The following is a 24684-nucleotide window of genomic DNA, read 5'->3' as shown; positions in this document are numbered from 1 at the left end:
AAATGGAAGTGTAAGATCTGCTCACATGGTAGGGCTTACAGTTTTTGGAAACATATTTTTCTCCTCAGTTCTCTTCACAGTGGGGCTCAGGTTATTAACTCTTGGTTGTACCATCACCAGACAGCTGGTTTGTTGGTGAGAGTCTATGCAGAATGTATCTATGCCAACACAGGGGAAAGAGTTACAAGTGCATGGTGTACTGAGATCACCAGAACGTGGCTAAATGGTGCTGGTCCACTTATACTTCTATAACTAAATAAAGCACTGGAAATATCATTCTTACTACTGCTGAATGCCCAAACCTTTCCCAGTTTTAATTCTTTAACCATCTAAAAAATATGGCTTATTTAGATTTTTTGCTGGGAGCAGTGAATTGGCATGCAACACAAACACAGGGACTGATTGGTTGTTGCAATAGAAGCAGAAAATGCTCCTTAAAGTTTCTGTGTCGTGTTTGTGACGAAACCTTTATACAATGACAGATGTATGAAAGTTTATTTGCTTAATATATTGGAGGGTATGTTTTGTCTAAGTGGAACAGCACCTTGAATATTAATATTAACAGGGATTGTTTAGCAATACTTCTGTGAGCTGGCCTCTTTTCGAAATGAGGAGTCGATAAAGGAGCGTATGCCAAGTTGGCCTGTCTGGCGTAACATTATTGGCTGGTTCGCTCCTATTCCTGCTGAAATTACAAACAAGGGCCTTGTGATATTACTGTATATGTTTAATGTTTTCAGAAGGTTTAAAAAAGTCTTATGAGGGTCATACCATTGTGACTCTTTTTGGGGGTAGGATGGGGAAAGGGATTTTCATTTTATTTTACGTTGTGTTTTTTTATAATAAAAATGGATCTATGTGTATTTACAGTGATTTTCATATATTTTGACTGGTTTTATGCAGCTAAGAATGTAATTTAATAAACTCTTTTCAAGAAATTCATGTTACATAATTTATGTTTCTCATCATCATTCAGAAATCTTGGACCCATAACATAGTTACTAGTGGTCTGTCCATTGAATAGTGACTTGTAGCTACCTGACTCTGCAACTAAAACTCTAAGTGATATTTGTGTGTACTTGCATTGCTTTCACAGATGCCAACAGGACTCATGAGATGAGTCCCTGGCTACTTCTTTGCGTTTGCAGCTCTGAAGCAGATACTGGCACATAGGGGTCTATTTACAAAATAGGAGTGTTGTATGCAGTGGAATTCACATCATGATTCATTATCAAGGGCCAACCCCAGTGAGCTTCTGCTACAAGAAGCGCTTGGCTAGCCCTGTGTAAGGCATAGCTAAATCAGTGAGATTTATCCAGTCTCCCCATACATTGAAGTATGCATAAAATGGGGCCCTCCATGCAGGAGAAACTTGTTAAAGCTAGTAGTGGCCCCAAATAGTGAGAGAGTTTAAACCACAACTCGCCTGCCAACTGTAACTCTAGTGAATAATTCCCTTCCTCTGTGGAGAACATTTAGGTGCTTAATGGCAGCTTGTGAGATGTGCCAAATTATACCCTGTAGGGCATTTTTGAGAGCTCTTCAGCAGCTTCAGACAACTAGGAGTTGGCTAAACCCAAGACCTAATCAAGTAAAATCAAATACTGTATTTAGAAACTTTATGCAGATTTTTTTTTAATAGGGGACTTTTTAGCATTAACCTTAACAAAGTTCCCGGATGCAAATCATTAAGCTGGAAGCCTTCCTTTTTTTGAGCTAATGAGCCACATTCCAATTAAAATGAATGTAGATTCAACTTGGAGAACAGAAAATCCAGTGATTCCACCAAGTGGTTTTAGGTGAATTAGGAGCCATGTGCACCTGACAATCCCTGTTTTTAATTAATCTTGGGTCATGACTTGTGACTAACTGCATTATAAATAATGAACTGGTGAGATTTTTTTCTCTGTAGTGAACAGATTTCAGCTCTTGAAGAAATCATTGGACACCATTTTGTTTTAGCAGTCAAGTGAAATGGTTGGTACTATTACACAGCATGAACATTTTGATTATCAATTGTGTTAAATCAGGTGACCACAAAAGGCACTTCTACAGATATTATAAACACAAGATGAATGCATTCTGCTAAATGTATCCTTGGCTATTATCAAAAGATGGCACACGTTAAAGGAAATACCCTAGTCTTGTTTTTCATCTGTATTTGAAACATATAACATGTTAAATAATAAGGGTAAGTGTTAATGGTAAATCTACAAAACAAGGAAATTACATAGTTAATTTGGCAATTCTAGAATTTGTTGGAAAACCACTATATATTGAGATGGAATTTTAAGGCAGTGAAGTGCAGCTGGATTTCCAGATAAACTTAGCCTGAATTTTTGTCAGATAATGGAATTGTATGATGTCACTGTACATTAACCTCCAGGAAATATTCTTTCTGTTTGCAAATACAACAGTCAATGATGCTCGTCTAAACCTGCAATACAAAATTTGAGGTTAAGAACCAAACTTTTCAATCATTTCTTTCTTTTTACAGATCTTAAACCCAAAGGAAGGCTGTGTGATTGGCATAATCAGACACACTCTAGTGCTAGTATTATTCAAAAAAGAAAAACATTGTCACCTGTAGCGATTGCTTTACAGATTGTGCACGCGTAATAACCAAATCAAGAATCATTGAAAACTTCTGGCTTGGTCCTTAATATTATTCATCATACAATAATTACCTCCCTCCCAGACTTGTAAGATTAAATGCTAATTATAGTATTGATTAGTAAACGTGGGCTGTAATAATATTACAGGATTGATATTCACAGCAAGGAGAAAAAATATATCTTACCTCCCGGCATGAAAAAAAGGGTGGCCATAAAAAGCCAAGGTACAATTACTGAGTATCTAACATAAGGTACTCTATTGCGGATGGGTTATGGCTAGTTTAAGGCAGAATACAACACACATTTCACTTTTAATTTTGTGTCTTTATCTCCCCCCAACAAAGCCAGCAGCTAAGTGTTAATTGGATGCCAGCTTTAGTCTTTTTGCTTTACGTTGGTGTGATTTATACGCTGATTGATGCACATTTTAAGCATACTTCGGGAATGCATTTGCATGAGCATTGTAGTTTCATTTCACTGACTTTACTATGCAATGTGCGGGCAGTGGGGGTCATGGGCTGGTTCGGGTTAGCCTCAGATCTCCTGACCAATCAAAATCTGTGTTGTTGCATGGCTCCATGAGGTGGCTCTCAGGGTAAGGTGGATGGGTGGCTATGCCTCTGGCTGTGCCCACTCCCACCTCTAGGTGACCTATTTGGTTACCTGAAATGTTGAGAGCATATGAAAGGGGTGCTGATAAGTGGAAGTTGATATTACGATAACTCTTCTAATAAGTGGTTTAAAGTTAAGCATGTACACAATAGGGATAAGGCAATCCTGAACATAGAAGATTAGCAGACTATATGACCAAATGACTCTTGTCTTCAGTCAAAGTTTGTGTATGTTTACTGGTTTCAAAATTCAATTTAGTGTTTAAGAAACCTAAACAGCAGTGAAGATGTGTGTTCTCACATCGCAGTGTAAATATTTTAGCACTTTTTTTAATATTTATAGTCAAGAATATGACATACAGATTCATCTATATAACGGTCTAGTCTGTTTAGTAATGAATATTGTCTACAAAGAGGGTATTTAAGAAATAAGAAAGGGCATCCTTAGCATATTTTATATAAAATATTATGTTTTATATAAAATTAATGAATATGAATATATTTTTGTGGAACGGGGAGAGAGAGCATGTAAACTTTAAGTATAGCTGCCTTCTACACTACAGAGATACTGTATAATAAACCACAATATAATCTGTCCATGTAAATAGACATTGCTGTGAAATACAGGTATGTTTGATGTATACAAACCTTAAGTGACAAGAGGCCTGTGTATTATGTACAATTAGTGCAGATTAAATATAAAGGGCTTTTTTAGATTGTTAATTGTGATTATGTGATGATTTGCTACTACCCATTAGACAATGGCCTTCTAGTGTATTATTTACTAAAACCCTCTTAGCTAAATGAATTGAACTTTATGGGACGTTGGACATTTCATAGTGAGCATGTGACTGCACTTGTTAAAGAAACTGTATTCTGAATAGACACTCAACCAGTGATAGTAAAGTCTCCTCCAGAGCCAATTACCAATTTAAATCAAGGGCACGTAACTAAAATTTTCCCTAGGAGTGCTTTGAGCTGATTAGCCATTGGTGGATGTGCTTTGGCCTCGCAGTTAAGCTTAGCCTGGGTACACACAAAAAGAACAGAGTTTTATATACTGTGTTGGTAGTTACAATTCATTATGCACCAGCCTTCTCCTTGGGGACCTCTCTAGTACCCAGCAACATGAGATCCAACCCTGGCATGGATGGTGCCAGGAGATGATATTCCAGTACTATTACTAACTGTGCTAATATGTTGAACAGATCTGCTCTCAGAGCTAGACACAAGAACAAAGTTGCAGGTGGTGCAGAGTATCTGGGCCGTCTGAGGGCCTAGACACAACTGCAGCCGCTGCGAGCCCTTTTCTTACACTGGCACCAAAGTTTGGAACAAGACAAATCAGACCAAGCTACTTCTGACTACAATTTCCACTGTAACCACTTACCACAGTTATTATTATTCATTATACATAAACCTCATAATAGTTGTATTGTGTAGCTTAGCTATCATGTTGCTTTTTGTTCATGGTCATTAACCTTCCCAGTTGAGAATACTAAGTGAGGACATTCTTACATTATAGTTTCTTTCAAAATTAGACAATGCGAAGAAACTTTCATACACTTAATGTTTGTGTAACTATATCTGTCTTGAAGTGATTAATTAGTATGCATTATACATCCCAACCAGAAGCAAAGCAATTATGGAGCCAGTTGTTTTTGTTTATTTATTGTGATTATTTTCATTGGCTCACAAAATACCCCTTGTTGTTTGAGTCAGGTTTGTTAAAAGGATATTGGAATGGTATGCCTGATTCGTTCGCTCCCACTGCTGCAACGGACTTGTTTGATCCCCGCATTTAATACTAGATGAAAAATGCAAATTTCTGCTTAAAAAAGAATATTGTTTCTAAATAAATATAAATGAATTTAGCATATGGAGTTAAATATACATACTCATTTTTTTTCCTCCCTGATTCAAATGAACTGTTTGTCAGAGTACAAATGCAAACTGTATTTTAGTCTAACAGATGTATAGATTTTTTATGTAAAAAATAAAAGTTTTTTTAGCAAAATGTCTTGTGTTTTATTTTTATTTTTTTATTATTTGTAACTTGGCTCATCAAAAAGTAATGCCCCTCCCTTAACCTTGCCTTATCACCACACCTTTTCCTCATTAAGCCCCTTCCTTGTGGTTATATCCCCAAGTATTAAATTTTTCAGCATTTGTGGTAATAATAATAATAAAAAAGATAACACTTAAATAGTGTAAAAAAATAATTTTGGTTCTCATGCATCACAAAAATAGTTCTTATTAAATATATATTAAATAATATGGGTAGCAATGGGAAAATACAGCAATATCCCACAAGTAATCTTAAATACATAAATATGAAACTGATGGCGATACAGCATAACGCCCATCACTATAGACTGAGCCAAGCATAGACTGTGGTAAAGCATAAGTCCAATCATTATATACTGATATTTATGGTTGTACAACATAACTGCAGTGGCAATTATGGGGCATACTAGAGGACATATATTATTATTTTCACAGTAAGCATACAGTTTAACGGTGATCACAAAAAATAGAGCTCTAAATAACTCACAAAGTGCATATATCTGGAAAGTAGACAACCTGGGGAATTTCAGTAAGGGCTTTTAGGCTCTTGTTAGACTGGTAGCCAAATGGTTGCCATTATTATTTTTGTGGAACACAAAGATCTCACCCTTCTTTCTGACTTTCTAGTTTAAAAGGGCACAGTGGGTCATCAAGGTGAAAACTCATACAGCCAAACCTTCTCTAAGGTAAGAACGAGATTAAGTTCTTTATCCAAGTTTGGCACAGAACCACCCCATTTTCTTCACCACTGTTCAGCCTTTATCTTTGGCTTAAAAAAAGATATGGGTGCTAGCCATCTGAAGATGTGTTAGTGGTTTCCCTCCTTGCAGGGCCGGCGCTACCTATAGGCTGAAGGAAGAGGGCCTGTTGGGGAGATTATTGATCTACCGCTAACAGGCGCTCTACTGACCTAACTGTTGAGCACCAGGATATGTAATATGGCAGCATCGCGAGGAAGCAGTGAAACGCAAGGCCTGACCTTGGTTCAGAACAATCAAATGGATATCCGGGGTCACTCACAAAGATATATATGAAAAACATAAAACAAGTAAAACCAATATAGTGTAGCATGTTCCAAAAAATAAAGAGAGCCCCTTACATTGTAGAGGGGCTCAATATGCCCTCTGTGAAGATCGGTGGAAGGGTCCACGACACAACTCAAGACTTCTTCCAATATTCCTCCAGAGATCTTAAAAAATTGGAATGCAGAGGAACAAAAGGTAAATAAAATGTATACACTTTAATAATTAAAAAAGAGATATACAGTGGTACATTTTTTGTTGACATTTGAGATAAACCCTTATGTTTTCTTTTCAGTCTGTTTCACAGTTCTACATGCTAAGCAGCTACATTTGAAAAATCAAATTATATCTTTTATAAAGTTGTTTTTTATTTATATGTTGTCCTTCTTTCTTTAACTTTTTACAATTGTATCCTTTATTTTAGGCGCTCCTCTAAATATGATTTTTGGGCGTTCATCCAATATTACATTTAAATCAAAATCTTTACTTAGGAGGTGCCAATGTCTATTTATATATTTTTTTATTTTATCACCTGCTCCATTAAAATTTAGAATAAGGGGAAGGTTCTTATTAGTTTCTTGATCACCTCATTCTTCTTTTCTAGGATACAAGATATCTACCTGTTTCTTAGCAGCCACATCCTTCATAATTTGGTCCAAATGAACTAAATCATAATTTTTTTCAATTTTTATCTTTTGAGCTTGTATGTTGTAGTGTGTGAAATTAGTGCAATTCATTCTAACTCTAAAAAAAATGGCTGTGTGGGATGTTCCTGAGCCAGGGAGTCCGACCGACTACCTCTGCTGACTTGTGCTCAGTTGGCCTGGGACAATACACTCTTTCCTGATTTCCCAGTCACTAGCCGAGACTCCGTGTAGGGTATAACCAAAACGAAGACTACTTTATTTCTCACGCACAGGGCTGGATATATCCAGCAAAACACACATTAACATAAAATAAGAGATTGGGATACAAACCACGCCCTTAATCTGCGTCCCAGAGACAACAGGGGCAGTAACGGGATTAACAATACAATAGATCCAAACCTCCACTATCTTTAACTGGCAGAAACCAGGTTCAGGGATGGCCAGGGTAAATGTCTGTAGCGGTGGAACTGGGGGGAAGGGGGTGGAGGGGTCTGATATTAAACTAAAACAATGGTGGTCACTCCCTTGTTGCAGATCCTGGCTGTCTGCCAGAGATAATCCCCTCAGTAAGTGATGAGATGATATACTGCTGGGGGTAGACACAGAAGTCTTTACAAAGTCAGGGCCCATAGTCAATAGGGAGGGGGCTGGCAGTCAGGCCTCTCCAGTGGCCCCAGTGATGGAGGGTTCCGTCACATTTCTTCCGCTTCCGAATGGGACTCACCCAGGAGGAGACCCCAAATGGGTTGACTCTGTAGTCAGTTCATTTGGCCCATCAATGCCCTCCCACAACTGGTGCTCCTGCTGCCGCTGGGAGATCGACCAGCTGCGCCACCGCACGCGTACTCACTCAACCGCTGGGCAGTGATGGCGCCTGCATCCTCTCCCTGGTGTTCTTGATGCCGCTGGGGAGATGGGCCGCTCTCGGACTTGTGAGCTGCCGCTGGGGATATAGGCCTACTGCGCCTTCTCCCAGGACCTCACTTAGCCGCTGGGGACTGCTGACGCCTGCAACCCCTCCCTGGTGCTCTGGCTGCTGCTGGGGTGATGGGCCGGCTGCCACATTTCCCTGGATCCCAGTAACGGTTGCAGGTGCGGGGCAGAGGCCAGCGGTGCTCTGCTCTGTTGTCAGCGCTTCCGCTGGTGGTTAGGACTCTGGGCCAACTGCCCAACATTCCGGGGACCCAGGTGTGGAGACCGCAGTCCCATCCACTACCACAATCTCTGGGGCTGCCTGATTGGACCTTACAAGGTTGCTGTGGTCTGGCTCAGGAAACAGTGAAGGCAGCAGGTAGAGGCCAGTGGCACTCTGCCCCAATGGCAGCTCTTCTGCTGGATGGGTGCTAGTGGAGACCGCAGACCCATCCACTACACCCAGAAAACTTTCTTCCTTTCCCTGGGAAGGAAAGCCAATTGCATGCCCTCCCAGACCAACATCCTCAGATGTAAAATCAATTAAATCCACAATCTCTGGATCCGGTTGAGGTGTAAAGTCACATAGCTCCGGTATCGGATCTGGGTTAGCTGCCCAATCTCCCTGTGACTCAAGGGTGGAGACCGCAGTCCCATCCACCCCGCCTGGGTCAACATCCTCAGATGTCCACTCCATAACATCCACAAAATCCATGGACACTGGGGCATTCTGTTGAACACGGTGCGAACAGTTTTTCATATGCTTTCTCCAGTTCCCACTCCTGTGTAATTAAAAAGTCTAAATCACCTCTCAGTCCTAGTGCATCTGGGAGGTCCAACTCCCTGAAATCCCAGATGTCCTCAATCCGCCACGCCGCTGTACTGCCGAAGTCTGGATGCTCCTGAAGACTATCCCATAATAATCCCAAAGTCGTAGCCCTCTGGAGAACATTATTTTGCAGTTCCCCAATGTGCCTGCTCTGCATGCCACTGCAGAGCGCGATACCGATTTTCCAGCTGTACCCCCTGTTGGACCAGCTTGTCCAATTCGGATACCCATTGCTCCTGGGGTTGCTGTCCCAGGAATGACATCCGTAGTGCCTGATGGTCTCTAATCCTTTGTTCGGAGCTTGGAAGACACTGACCCCAGCGTATAACCCCCTGCCATAGTGACCCTCGAACCAGTTGCCTCAGTTTCTGGTATTGTTTTGTAGGCAGAGCAGTGGTGTAGCAGGAGAGGATGACCCACAGTAGCCCCTGAAATTCTGATGTCACATCTATGTCTTTGTCAAGGCCTGCAGGTAAATCCTAGTAGAAAGTGTCTCTCAGACTAAGAACAACATAGTGGGGCAAACCTGGTGCAGATCCGCACCACAGCATACTCAGGGGCCCTCAGGAAAGAGATGCAAGGGTGCCCCACCATTTTTTTCTCATTATTTTTCAAATTAACGGTCCAGTGTGGACCGCAGTTGACACAGTTCCAGCTTTCTAACTTTGCATTACTTGCTTAATTTGTCCTGGGAATCTTGATTGTTTAGGGGACTCACTCTTACAGGCTCTTAGAAGAGTTGGATATTTAAGGAGCCCAGGTCTGGTGCAAGGATTGTTGCCACCCTTAGCTCCAAACCATGTACCCTTTACCCTTTGGGTCCTGCCCTTGGGGGCAAGGTCATGTGATCAGATCATACACATAACACCCACCTGCATAGACTGTGCCCTTTGTCTTTTCCTTCACTGTGCTATGCCTCTTCCCGCCATGTAGTCCCATGTAGTTCAGGTATAGATCAAATAAACACCACATGGAAACCCAGCCGTGCAGGTATAGTTTAACTGAAAACTCACATGCAAACTTGCCACTAAAGGTATAGATCAAATAAATAATGCATGGAAACCCTAAACTGCAGGCATAGATCACAGGTCGCATAGATCACAGGTCGCATACACCAGAGGCCAGCCCTGGGACTCAGATTGCAAACATAGGACTTGCTATAATATTTTTTTTAGTTTTAAATACAGTATTTCCTAACATAATTTAGTGTAGCACTGAGGAGAACTGTTTTTTGCTTCGCCCAGTTCCAAAAACATAAATTGTACCTCAAAACATAAAAACTCACCATACAATTGTCACCTATGCTGTTGAAGCAGAAAATAAGTTTTCCAAACTAAACTTCAGAGCAGAAATAACTAACACAGTCCACTAGAGGGCACTAAAATATTGCAATCCAGCACCAATCAAGAAATCTGATATGAAATATTGGTTAGGCTTATAATTAGCCATTAGAGATATAAATTGTTTCTTGTAACTGTCACCAAGGCTGAATCAAAAATGTCAAACTATCCTTAAACTGAAATAATTCCTTAATAGATTCATGTTAATTCTAAACTGAATTTTGCCAATGAGGTACAATAATTTGCAAAGTTATCAATCTCATATTAAAAGCTGTCTTTAGGAAGCTTACTTATACGGCACCATTAAAGTGTTTCCAAATAAATGTCTTATTGTTAAATTGATGATTGATGCTTATTGGTTCCAACAGCTGTTTTAGGGATGAGGTTACAAGAGGGGTGATAATTAGGACAAACTTGATTAACTGGAAATTGCAAGAATTGGAAGAAGATGATGTCTTAACACTTAGATCCATGTATTATTTGCTGTGTGCAGAGGCCCAATGAGTGTCAAGGTTAAAGCCCTGAACGTTTTAACAAAATCATCATACCTGAGAGCTTTTAGGTTCCAGAAACTTGCTCCCCTCTTGTGGGATGCAGCCAAAAGATGGTGGGGATTGAGGCGCCCCGGAGGATTCAGGCATCAAAACCGACCAGCGACGGTTCCTAGGTATGCTAGCTTATTTTAAGCAACCCCTTCCCGTGTACGTATAACGCCTTTTCACACATAAAAGAGGAAAGCACATAATGACCAACCTTGTATCCAGCAGACATTCCACTGTCTTAAACACCTATGCATGCTTCTTCTATTTAAGCAGGAGTGATAGAGCTTAGTACAGTGAGGGAATTTAAACATGCATGGGATAGGCATAAACCTATCCAGAATCAAAGACAAGACCACGGACTGATTAAGGTCTGAGCCTCCACATCATAAACATGGGCAGACTAGATGGGCTGAATGATTCTTAGGTCGGCTTCGGCCAGAATACACCACTGGTCCACAAGTATAACTTGACTTTGACCATAGGGTTTGTATGCTATGTCTCCCATGCTTCCTGTACATTGTGTATTACTTATTATCTTATATGATAATTTGTGGACATGTAAGGCACATAAGTATGATGAAGATTGATGATTTTGTTTTGTATTCACCCAGTGATGTTGCAGACCTTTACCTCACAACTAATGAAGACCTCTCAAGACCAATAAGATGGCTCACTGCTCATGTGGTCACAAATCACAGCAATCACCATGTGTTAACTATTTGCACCCTTCCCTCTGATTGCCTCACACTAATCATGAAGGAGATAAAGACTGAAAGTACATTCATATTTTCTTTTGGATACTGTGTGTGGGAACTCTCGCTGGAAGGGTATCTTTGTACATATTATTTTTGTGTTGCACATATAATTTACTCACTTATTATTTGGGTGCGCAGATACTTGTATGGTTTTGATTATATTTTCGAAATTGTATGTAAACCCAAAGACCCAAATACAATTGTTTCATTCCATTTTCCCGTTTCTCTCATTGGATCCCTGTAATGCATGTTACACTGACCTCTGCTGTTGATTTTTCTTTTGAGTTTTTTTGTCTAGATATTTTTTGGAGGGCTGTACTGGGAATGTTGAAGGGAGTGAAAATGGGGGCAGTTTAGATAGATTAGTGCTTGGTGGAGAGGGTAAAAAACACTTTGTCCCTAAACAGCACATCTGCATTGATATGTCCCTCAAGAATTAAAGGAGATGCTGCTGTTCTAGACCACCAAAGCACATATTTTTGCAGGACCTGCTGCTAATAATAATATCCAATATGTTACTTGCTATCTTTAGGCAGAAAACATCTTCAGACTTCTGCAACACCACTACTTCCCCCCCCCCCCCCGAACTTTGGGGGAATTTGGCCATGAAATGGCTGTAATAAAAGTAACAGAATTATCTCAGTGAGCTACCCTGGGTTGTCTATGTTTCAGAAATACTGCCTACTTTTTTATCAGGGTACTTTCAAATCGAGGACTGTTACATTTCCTCAAATGGGACATGGGTACAGTAAAGCATTCTTTGAAAATTCTCTTTGTAAACTGAAATACGCAGGGTCTGCTTTTGGCATGGCAGCATTCTCAAAACACGACAAATCTATGTGGTGCATGTGGTATTGTTGCTGTGCATAACTTGGAGTACATATTTTTACTAGTTGCTGATATACTATGGGAAAATGTCACAGCAACATTGTAAGACGTGTGTGAAAACTTACATTTAGTTTTGCTACAAATTGGGGGGGGGGAGGTTGGAGTGAAATGCCGGCATGAAAAATGACCTAAGTGAAATTCTGTAGCCAATATTTTGTAGGTCTGTTTTTGGTTTCTGTGAACTCTATTAAGGTTATAGAGCTAGCATATCAAATCCGGCAAATTTACAGCTTGAAAAAGATTTGTCCTGTTAGGTCCACAATAGGTAAAAATATATGGAATCACAGCATAGCCCCACTTGTCTTAAAAAAAACAAAACATAATGTGCAGGTACAGCACATAAGTAAATTACTGTTGAAAAAACATATGGGAAAAATTTGGGGTAAAAAATTGAATAAAGAAATATTTATTTGTTGCATTTCTATGGTACATCCTTTAAGTATACATCTGGTATACACCTGGTCAGTATTAATCTGGTCAGCCTTCTATATATTTATAATGGCATAACCAAGTATATTCTGCATACAACTATAGTTTTCCAAATATTTAGAGAGTTCTATATTATACAGCAATTTCCAACAGGGAAACTTTGTTGAGTCTGCTTTGGTGACCAGTGTGCTCAAAAATACCATTCATCAATACAATATGTATGCATGGCATTGACTATACATAGAATTGATTGCGCTTAGAGACATGTCACAACATGGTACTTAAAACTCTAGCATCTGATAACATGACATTGTTTTTACCTTGTTGCTATGAAACTTCATAGTTCTGAGATGGTGACAGAGATGAAGGACAAAAATTGTCTCTCCTCCACTGATGGTTACATGTGACCATTTGCTACTAAGCTGATAACCAAAACAGTGAGGTGCCCTTTGCAGATATGTTGTCTAATTCATATTAAATTGCAGACATTCCAAAGGCATGCTTAACACAAGACAAATGGTGCCCTCCAGTCTGGGTTCCCAGTAAGAGCCCATACAAAATGGAGTGATAGGGGAGGAACTTCCTCATGTGCAGAGTTTTTAAGTTTGCTTTCCACAGATCTCAACAAAGCCAGTGCAAAAGGACAATGGTTGAACCAATTTATGTAGGTCTCTTCTGCCAAGATGCACTGTGGTCAGTATCTGTAACTGCATAGCCCCTAACATGCATTAATGTCCATAGGGGGGTCTTAATAGCCATCCATGACATGCTCTTGTATGTATTGGCCAACCTCCTCGATGTCCCATTATTCAAAATAGTTTCTGCTGCGACATTAAGGAGCAATAGACTGTTCCAAAGACTCCGATGAGCTTAGGGGACCAAAGGTCCAGTGAAACCTGCTCTGGTTGGACCTCTGGGATCTTGATTGAAGTCTGTAGAGAAGACAAAAGGTCAAAAGACAGATCCCAATGTTAGCATGGTCTCTGGTTTCCCAGTCCTTGTACTGTATGTCTGGATGAGCACTGACTTGCAATCTGCACAGAAGGTGATCATGCACTCCGTGTAGGGCAAGGTCTTCATTGCTGTCTCATGTGTTCCTCCTTGCATGGTGGTTCTTCTTATCTCAGAATTCTGTCTGATGCAGTCAGCAAAGAACTCTACACTCACTGGCCACTTTATTAGGTACATCTTTTGCCTTCAGAACCTCCTTCATTCTTCATGACATACTTTCTACAAGGTACTGTAAACATTCCTCAGAGATTTTGTTCCATATGGACATGGCATCACGCAGTTGCTGCAGATTTGTTGGGTCCACATCCATAATGTGAATCTCCCGTTCCACAACATCCCAAAGGTGCTCTATTGGATTGAGATCTGGTGACAGTGGAGGCCATTGGAGTACAGCGAACTCATTGTCATGTTCAAGAAACCAGTTTGAGATGATGTGAGCTTTGTGACATTATTCTGCTGGCAGTAGCCATCAGAAGATGGGTACACTGTGGTTATAAAGGGATGGACATGGTCAGCAACAATACTCAGGCTGTCACGTTTGAACGATGCTCAATTGGTACTTAGGGGCCCAAAGTGTGCCAAGAAAATGTCCCCACCATTACACCACCAGCCTCAACCATTCATATAAGGCATGATGGATCCACACCATGTTGTTCACGCCAAAGCCTGGCCCTGTCATATCAATGTTACAGCTGGAATCAAGACTCATCAGACCAGGCAACGTTCTTCCAGCCTTCCATTGTCCAATTTTGGTGAACCAGTGTCACGATCCCCCCGCATCCTCCTCTCCATACGCACCGCCGACAAGACGGTGCTCGGCTAGGGGTCCGGCGTGCTCACCCCGCTGGCAGGCTGACACATGCTGCTTCTACAGGCGACGACGGGCCGCGCCCTTCTATCCACGTCGCGGTCCACGAGTCACATGGAGACACGAGGAGGGGCCGTCCAGGCCGAGAGGAAGGAATGCCTCCATCTCTCACAGACCCCTTAAGTCCTCGTGCCCGACAGCCTCTTAAAGGAAAGGTAGGCAGGATATTACAGATGGGTCAATTAAGTCCCATTATGACGTCAGAAGGGTGTGCACCCCTCTCCTTGCTATAAAACTGAGTCTCTCCCTATCCACATTGCTCACATACACTGTGCTCTTGGTATACTTGCTACGGCTATATATATTATATTACTCTTTGGATTTTGACCCTTTGCCTGAATTTCGTTTGTGAACCTACACTGCCTGCACTGACCTCTGCTAGGCTTGACCACAATTTTGCTTGATCCCTAAAGGTACCTCGCTTCTGGCTCTTATCTACGTATCCAGCTTTGCATACAGGGTTCCATCTACTAAACCCCTGACAGCCTGTGCGAATTGTAGCCTCATTCAAAGTCACTTACATCGCCTTTCTTCCCCATTCCAATGCTCGGTTTGAACTTCAGCAAGTTGTCTTGACCACGTCTACATGTCTAGATGCATTGAGTTGCTACCATGTGATTGGCTGATTAGCTATTTGTGTTAACAAGCAATTGAACAGGTGTACCTAATAAGGTGGCGAGTGAGTGTATTTAGCAGACAAACAGAATAGATGTCAAACTGAAATAGGTGTTTCCCTGGCCAGCTGTAAAAAAACAAAACAACCGTGGCCAGACTGGCTAAATGCTAACCATGTACAGTTAAGTCCAGAAATATCTCGATGCTGACACAAGTTTTGTTATTTTGGCTGAATACCAAAATAAATTTAAGTTACAGTTAAATAATGAATATGGACTTAAAGTGCAGCCTCTCTGCATTAATTTGAGGGTATTCACATCTTAATTGGAGGAAGGGTATAGGAATTACAGTTTAATATGTAGCCCACTCTTTTTCAAGGAACCAAAAGTAATTGGACAATTATTATCTTTTATTTATATAGCGCCAACAATTTACTCAGCGCTTAATACAATACATATATTCAAGGGCGATGACGGACTAAGACAAACCGATACATTAGGTGGAGAGAGCCCTGCTCGCAAGCTTACAATCTTGAGGTTGATTCAAAAGTTGTTTCATGGACAGGTATGGGCTATTCCTTCGTTATTTCTTCATCAATTAAGGAGTTGATTCGAGGTGTGGAATTCGCATTTGGAAGCTGTTGCTGTGAGCCCATAAAGTAGCTCTCAATGCGAGGCTGCAAAAAAAAAGAAAAAAATCCATCAGTACAAATACTTTTGTGACCTAATACTGGCCAAAGGGATGTGCAAGCAGCGCACCGACAACTGCAGGAGAAGGTGCAAGCGGGAGGGAGAGGTTATGATGTGAGCATGAATGTCTATATATAAGTATACGTGAGCATGAATTTGTAAGTGTAAGTCTGTGTTAACATGAATGTGTATGTATGTAAAAGTGTATGTACGAGCATGGAAGTGTTTGTGTTAGCATAGATGTGTGTTTGTATGTGAACATGTATATGTAAGTGGAATTGAAGTGTATGTTAGCATAAGTTTACGTGTTTGTGTGTCAGCATGAACGTGTATATAAAAGGGCTGTGAGAGGGGGTGTGTGTGTTAGAATCTGTGTTAGTAAGTATAAGCATGTGTAAACTTGTGTAAATGTGTTTACATTTGGTATGGGCGCCAGAGTATGTGGGAGGGGGCAAGAGGCAAAGATAAGCTGCTTGGAGGCAATGATGGCACAGACAAGCTATTTGAGGGCAATGATGGGAAAGATAAACTGTGGGGCACTGACAAGCTGGGGGCAAAGATGGCATAGGCAATGAGAGTTGGAACGGCACTAATAAACAGCTTAGGGGCAAAGGTGGCACTCACAAGCGGTTTAGGGGAAAGGTTGCACTGTGGGAAAAGTTGGGCGGCCCTAGGGTCCTGTGGTTTCTAGTTATGCCCCTGGTAGTCCACATTAAAGTAAGAAATGGGACATCAGTTTAGTTCAGTCACATCTCTCCCTTGTTTGTACAAGATCCTTCTGCCGCCCCCTCATACAGCTTGAGTAGGTCCGGGCCGATGAGGTCCCACAGAACTATATATAGCTCTATGGGCAGGCCATCACTACCTGGGGTCCTACCCTTTCTGAAGGATTTAGCGACAGAATGCAGCTCTTCCCCCTCAACCAACACCATAAGAACTTTTGTTTGTATTAATCTGAGAATACAGCTAGCATGTTCATGGTGAGCAACACAAATGACAAAGCACCATAAGCAAAATAAAATATACTTGTGCTAATATTTGGACATAAGTTATTGTATTCCTTCCCAACCGTTACATGGGTACCTCATTTGCATAGGAAGGCTACTTTGCATAAATGTGAGCACAATTCAGTTTGAAGTGTGTGAGATCTGTTGCAAGGGCAACAATAAAAGTGGCTTTTTTGAAGCCCAGAGGTTCAGTGGTTAAACTGTGCCAAAGTGTCTGTTAAGGGTCAGAATAAAACACAAGATCCTTCAATATTCATCATCTAAGTTTGGACTCCCCTCAGCCCTGCAAGAAGGCTCGATCTTCTTGGTCCTTCTCCACAAAGAACATATCATACATTGTTGGATCTCTCATGCAGGGGAAATATCCCCATTTTGGGTCATGATCTCCCTGAGTAGTATTAGTCTGATCAACAGACTATGTTTGCTCAGGTGTTCCTGAGTGGGGACTTACCATAAGGCAAGTTATAAGGCGTTGCTTTTGCTTTGCCAAGGTTGTCTAATACGATTTGCATTTGTGCAAAGGCATGGCTTTGTCATTTCTTCTGTGCAGGTATCTAACATGTGCAGTTTGCCCTTACAAGTGATGATTTTCTTACGCAATCTTGGTCTTTTGCTGGTCTTTTAGGGCCATAATGGCACTTTTAAGGTGGCAATTATTGTTGCACTTTTTGATTTTATAAGTTCTTTACAGTAACAGACACTGATTTTTGCACTCACTGGATATTGTAATGTTGAACCGGCTCCCTGAAGCCTAATCTTTTTGGGGAGGATGTGGGCTGTCCTTTTGTGCATCACTTCCCATTGGAGACTACAGCGGTTCCCATCTTTATGGGGGGACCAAGAAGATCCGACCCTCCTGAAGAACCCTCCAGAAGGAAAGGATGGAGTTCCACATAGCTTTGAGGAGCACAGCTCCAGGAGATGAAGACTCCATTGCGGCGCGACGGCCGCCGTAAGTGGGCGGGGAATGGGTCGTGCTAGGACCCCGGCCTTCTCCCGAAGTCTGAGCTCGAAACTTTAAGAGTAGGACTGCAACTAACGATTATTTTCATAATCTATCAGTTGACCGATTATTTTTTCGATTATTAAAATAATTTAATGAGGGAGAGACCTTTTGCTTTCCTATAAACAATAATAAGATTAGTTTTATACTAAACAAATTACAATGATTCACCTGTGCATGATATATACAAAAATCGTGACAAGCAATAAATAAGAAAACAAGGTGACAGACTTAAGGAACCTTTTTCTTGTTGTTATTATTAATTTCCGTAGTGAGAGCAGATAATTCACAAGCATGAAAAAGTGCTCGCCCTCCTCCGCGATGGCATCTAATAGCTTCACACTAAAACATCCGTTGACGTCACAGGCTCACTCGGTACTCTATGATTACTAGCGGGTGGCCATCTAGCCTAGTCCTCCTCGTAGTCTCGGTGGTTGGCCTGTCTTCTCTTTCCTTGGTCCTGCATTGAAAGCACCAAAGCCGCTGAACTGAAGAGGAGGAGGAGCTGCTGGGCGCTGTTCACTCATCCACACAAGTCATTTCTTCTTTATCCACTTCCACGCATCTTCTGCCGCAAAAGCCTTGGAGGAGCCCAGAGGCCTGGCCATGGATACACAAAAAGTAAGAGCGTCAATTCATTTGTACAGTAACTTGCATCAGCTCGCACCGGGCACTTGCTATAGACCCAGCGCGACTGTGCATATAAATAGCTGCAGCCCTTCCATTCATTTCTCGCGTCCCTGCCCTATCAGAAGCTTTTATAGACATCGGCTGGTGGAGGCCATGCCACACGTTGGCCTCAATAGGAATTAACCAGCGCGCTGCCAAAGAAGCATAGGGCATCAGTAGATTGGATGATTTAACCCGTTAAGCGATGCTAAGAGTTTGCCACTCCTGTGGAACTTAAAGAGTTAACCAGGGTTACTTTGCTAACCACCTCTTTGGTGCTGAAGAGGTCAGCTGGGGCTAAAGGCACTATAGATGTGTAGGGGAATAGCACCGTGGGGGGTAATGGTACCAGGATGGGGTGGCTGGGTGCTGCATTTGGTCCTGATACAGGATCAGGGATGGTGTGCGTGCTGGGGCATCCTGGGCGTGGATCGGATGTGCTTCACACCAGGCAGATCTTGTCACTTCTGATACACCGAGTGTGTGCTTCCTCTTTCTCATTTACAGAGCTTTGTTCTCTTTGCGATCAGAGCCACATCGTGCACCTGTCTCGTTGCATGCATTGTATCAGGGCAGGGTATCTTTGTGCATGCAGGGATCCATTGAGCAGAGGCAGAAGTGGCTATGATATCATCAGGGTGTGTGTGTGGACTGGCTCTGTTTGGCATCTTAGGGGTTATAGTGATGGTGCATGCTAGCATGGGTAAAAACACTGGGCCAGGGTGTGGATTCATACACTTTACGGGGCTGTGCCATGGTCTCCTTGTGTTCTAGTTGGGAACTTGGGATCACCCCTCCCCATCCTTTTCATTGTCCCCAAGGGGACTGAACATTGTGGAGCAACCAGTACAATCATTTAAAAAGATTCACCAGCTTTGTGATGAACACAGCCAATCGCCTTGGCAACAGTCAACACAAAAATCTAAGTATCATTTGACGAGGAAACCGACGATGCTGCGGTCATTTAAACTGCTGCTACGCATCTGGGAGTTGGTGGCCGCCGTAGCCAGGGGTATTTACATTGAAAACATGTTACCAAAATATGATTAGGTAAATAAGGCAAGGTCACTCTATGTGCAGTGCATATCAATCATAAATAGACTTTTCTCACATCTAAAGATGTCACAGTTTATAGAGAGATACATACAAATGAGTATTTGTTGAAAAACCTAAAACTTCTAAGTCTTATTCTTGTTTAACATAAGACAGTGTGCATAAATTGTCTGAAGAAGTGTCCATACCACACATAACATGTGTCAAACCATTATATATATATATATATATATATATATATATATATACATACATACATACATACACATATACACACACACACATACTTACATTAAACCTGTATTGCTTTACCAGACTACAAAAACGCCACTTTGGTACAAGCTCATTTGCAAAAAGACAGCTCCTCAAAGCTATTATTACAAATAGGGAAATGCCCAAAAATATATATTTAATTCCTTTTTGAGTACAATTTTTCAATATTTGTCATGTGCCGGTTCAACCATCATTCCCATTTGGATAATGTACTCATGTAAAACTATCTATTGTTATGTTCAAGGACAGATAGAGCTTTCTTTTGATAGCATACTTACATGATTAGCCGAAAGATAGCAAAACACATTCTTCATATATTTTCTTCTCCTACTCGTCACAGAGCAATCAAGCCAAACTTCTTCTGGCTCATCGGCGCGCTCTGCTGAATTTGACGTTCTGTTACGTGAAGGGGTTAAATAAGTAAATATATCATACATTTGGTGAAATATGCGAATATATTTATTATTAAAATAGAGAAATGCTTAAGGTCACCTTTAGCCACACAGTTGCATCCTAATGTGAAGTAATATTGCATACATACACAATAAGTAACTATCAGAGTAGTTGACGAGAGTAACCCCTGTATATGAGCTTTTTGCCGTCTCTTCAAAAAACCTCAATCATGTAAGTAGTGTGGTCCTGATACCTACAAGAATGGGTGTATTCATGGACATGTACACTATGCAAATTATGAAATTATTCAAAAGTTTGAGGTCACTTAGAAATGTCCTTGTTTTTGCACAGCCAAGATGTTGTTAATGGTATAATTGACTATTGTAGCTGGAAACGACTAATTTTAATGACATATCTTCATAGGTGTACAGAGGCCTTTTATCACTCCTGTGTTCCGATGGCACGTTGTGTTCGCTAATCCAAGTTTAAAAGGCTAATTGATCATTAGAAATCCCTTTTGCAATTATGTTACACAGCTAGAAATTTACGTGTATAGCTCAAATGCATCCAGGGTGCTAATCATTAAGACTTTAACTATATTACATAATTGACGTAGAATTTAAAACAAAGCGTTGAGAATTTACAAATTGTCGTAGTAAGCATAATAATTTATTTCTATTTTCCAAGTCGCTTTTTTGTGCTTCTCATTGGAGTGCACACCCAGGTAAACCCAAGAGATGTCTGATGTTCCAGTGGTAGTCGAGGTCAAATAGAGTAGAAATCCATTCCCACCCCCAACCTCTTACATTTTTAAATTCCAAACAACTTTGCAGCACCAGTCCTGTGGTATAGTATATCCCTATTAATTATGTACAGTAAGAAGCACTTGATTATTGATCAGTGCCTCATTGGAGGTGATGGTGTTTAATCCGTGCACATTTCTCATGTAAGAGGAGTATATGATAAGATCAGCTAGATGTTTCCTTCACAACTATTTATAAAAAATACTCTTTTAGATTTTCACTCAGTTTAATTGTTTTGGAGATTTTTTGTTTAAAAATAAGGGTTAATCTTACATCAATGATCTATTGCGAAAAAGGTGACACAATTAAGATTTTTAAATACATTCCGATATCATGACATCAAAAGGGGGGGAGGGGGACAAGATTCCGGAGGTCAAAAAAGTAGAATGAAATAAAACAAAAAAGAAAAAAAAGAGTAAAGTAAAAAAACTGCCCTCAACCTCCAAAGTTGTTAAAATAATATTAGTGTAATATGTAAGGGACTGTTTTGGCCTTCTAAAACATAAAAGACCTCTGGGTGATGTTGCTGAATGTAATTTTGTTTTTAATTATGCCTTGGCACCTGATGTGTAAGAAATTTTAAGTAAACTTGCAAAAAGAGGATTTGTTTAAAAATATTCTTGATTTTTATTATTGGATTTATATGATCATGGATCAGAAAGACCTACCACCTGTCCTTGAAGCCCAATTTGTTTGTGAGACACAAAACATTATAAAGGGAATCATGGTAAAAAAATAATAAAAATAAAAAAAATAAAAAGACCAAAAGCTCTGATCACTAACAAGTCAGCAGTACTTGATTACTTGGTTGGGTAGCAGTTGGTTTGATGATATCAGATGTATGGATAGAAGGTAGAGATTACTTGCACGACTTTGTCCTTTAGGTAGGTTGACCACCTTTGCGGGATGTACAAGCTCAGAAAAGGAATCAATGACTCAGTTAATTACATACATTATGGATGCTGCAAGCGTTTGTCATGTCAGTTACGTTATGTAAAGTTCATTCCCTGCCATATGCGAGGATGAGGTCTGTGAATTCACACAAGGGAATTGGTTTACACAGCTTTGCACCACACATAGCACAGTGTAGCGCTTTCCAAGATCTTGTCAACAACATACAAAATGTATGTGTCCAGGACTGGGGTGCACTCAGAGGTCCATCACTTGGTGATGGACAGAAGGCCCATCGGTTCGAGGACCCATTTCAACATTTGTAGAGTCATGAATGAGAAAATGGACATCATTTTCAATAGGGTGTTTGCACATTTAATATGATATCTGTACAGCAGCTAGTTTGCTAATGTCCACCAAGCATATGTTGGTCTTGCCAAATTGACCATATAATCAGTAGAGATGATAAAAAAAAAAAAAAAAGCATCTTGTAATTCAATTAATATGCTTGTCAGCCTTAAAACCCAAATCCCTCTTAATCTCTCCTTCATTAGCTCAGGGCCTTTTTTTAAAGCTGTCCTGCTAGCACTCCTAATCACATTCTACACAGCCGGTAAACAGGGTGTGCCAAGCTGTGTATGTATGTTATGCTGCATCGGTCGTGTAAAAAGACATGGAATGCAGAACACAGAATGTCTCGAAAGAGAGGGGCCCTAAACGGTCTGGAATCATTAAAGTAACAGTCTAGTCCCAAAATTATATTTTTAATGGATGCTCTAGTCCATTTTGCATCAACTCCAATTGCTGCTTCCATTCTTTAGTCATTGGAGTTTGAAAACTAGACTTTGTGTGCAATAAATACATTGGGGTCCATGCAAAATAGACTCCAATATGCATCTACTGTAAAAGTTTTGTAGACACCGCTGATATTGTATGCCTTGACAAATTTCATCTGACAGGAGTTCTTTTGTCTAATTGTCTATGGTGTTTGACCAAATCAATCAGCAACTTAACAACGTAGCAGTGGAAACCTAATGGGGAGGAATAATCATGCTGATTCATGGAACAAAAATAGTTTATGGCTTTAATATTTAAGCATCCTGTACACAGATGTATTTACTGTAAAATGTAAAATTTGAGAAACGTGACATCCAGGTAAAAATAATATTTAAAAGTCTTTTAAAGATATTTTTTCAATGAATTTACAAGCTTAATTTTAGCTCTCAGCTAAAATGATATACTGTATATTTTGGAAATCCACCTAAAAACATTCATTTACTTTCAATAAAAAAAACAAAAAACAAAAAAAAAACGAGCCGTAGCTGTATCCAGCAGGGAAAGTGTTGGTGGAAAAACTAACGTGTGTATCTATATAACACTTACTGTATACGTGGATGTTTTGGGTATCGCATTACTACAGGATGACATTTCAGTGCTACAGAAAGCAAGCGTGACGGAACTGCTGTAATGCGAGTCTGCAGATTCACTTGATAAGTAATCGTCTCGGCGGACAGAAATGTTAAACCAGAGTCAGAAATTGTGCTGTTTGGACAATTGCCGTACGTTTCAATAATTTGCTGGCCGGTGTGCTTGAGGCATTTTGTTACTTGTACGTTTTATGTAGCTATTGGGGAGATGCATACATTATGATGTGTTGTCCGGTTCTAACCTGAATTGTGATCCACTTATTATTCCTAGTTTTCCCTATTTTACTCTATGGTATGTATAAATATATAACCCTGCCCACATCAAAAAAGGGCTAAATACGGCCATATAGCGTGACGGAATCCACAATATTTATGTCTTTAATAGTTTTTTGTTTTTTTTAATGGTATTCGCTGAATTCTTGTTTTGCTTTTTTCCACACCAAAAAAAGACCACAGTTCCATCTTTTGTTCATTTTTTCAAACCATTGCACTTTTTTATATATAGTGACTATAATGCCTCAAATAGAGTGGTGAAGAATTCATTTGATTTTACTAATCCTGCTTATCGGAGTGTTAAACATTGGTCACTGTGTCTATCTGGGTCAGGAGGACTTGAGCGTCACAGAAGCATCTATGAAAAGAGAACGTTGAGGCAACATTGTAGAATGTGACAACAGTAACAAGTTTGGCTTGAACATTTCCTCCTGTAATTTAATATAGAAGTGCATTTATTTGTCCCTCAGATGCCCCTTTGACAGAAACGTCTTTGTCCACTTTCCTTATGTTCATCTGTTGTACTATTAATAGCGATATACTCCAGCAGAGTTCAACTCGGATGCTTTATTTCTGATGCCAGGAAATTGGAAACTAAGTGTTGGAGAACACTTGTACACTTTTACTTATCCTAGAGAGCGAAGATGTGGTGTGTCTATAGATTTGCAAGCGATAGGTCGGGACAAGGGCAGTTAACTTCTGGATGGGGGGGGGATTCGCAGATACAGCTTAGTGATCCACCAGCCCCTCCCTTACCTTCCCTCTCCACTATCTAACCTACACACTAGCACACACGCTTACCCCCACTCTATCAATCACAGCTTATGACCTCACACATCACATTTCATACATCACACTCTTACCTTGCATGGAGCCTTTCCTTGTAGCTCTTTGCACACCGTGCAAGCAGCTTCGCTTTTATCCCTGAGGGTCACGGAGGTGAAAACAGGAGAAGAAAGTGCAAACATGGTTTGTTAAAATATCAACACAATGTATAGTCATTTTTATTCCTAGTTGAATGTCTTTTTTTGTTGTTGTATCAGAGCTACTTT

At 40.5% G+C, this 24684-nt stretch overlaps 1 protein-coding gene across 3 annotated transcripts in view; it reads left to right on the top strand.

Moving 5' to 3' along the window:
* The first annotated feature begins 18269 nt into the window (after positions 1–18269).
* FSD1L (fibronectin type III and SPRY domain containing 1 like) overlaps positions 18270–24684 on the top strand; it is a 32352-nt gene continuing 25937 nt past the window's right edge. For all 3 annotated transcript variants that reach the window (XM_053465871.1, XM_053465870.1, XM_053465868.1), the window contains exon 1: positions 18270–18471. In XM_053465871.1, coding sequence (XP_053321846.1) covers positions 18457–18471 — 15 coding nt within the window. In that variant the 5' untranslated portion in view covers positions 18270–18456. The remainder of the gene's footprint in view (positions 18472–24684) is intronic.

The sequence above is a fragment of the Spea bombifrons genome, chromosome 1, assembly GCF_027358695.1.
Source record: "Spea bombifrons isolate aSpeBom1 chromosome 1, aSpeBom1.2.pri, whole genome shotgun sequence".
Taxonomy (NCBI): Eukaryota; Metazoa; Chordata; class Amphibia; order Anura; family Pelobatidae; genus Spea; species Spea bombifrons.
Note: the sequence above shows the minus strand (reverse complement) of the source record. Positions and strands in the feature narration are given on the sequence as shown.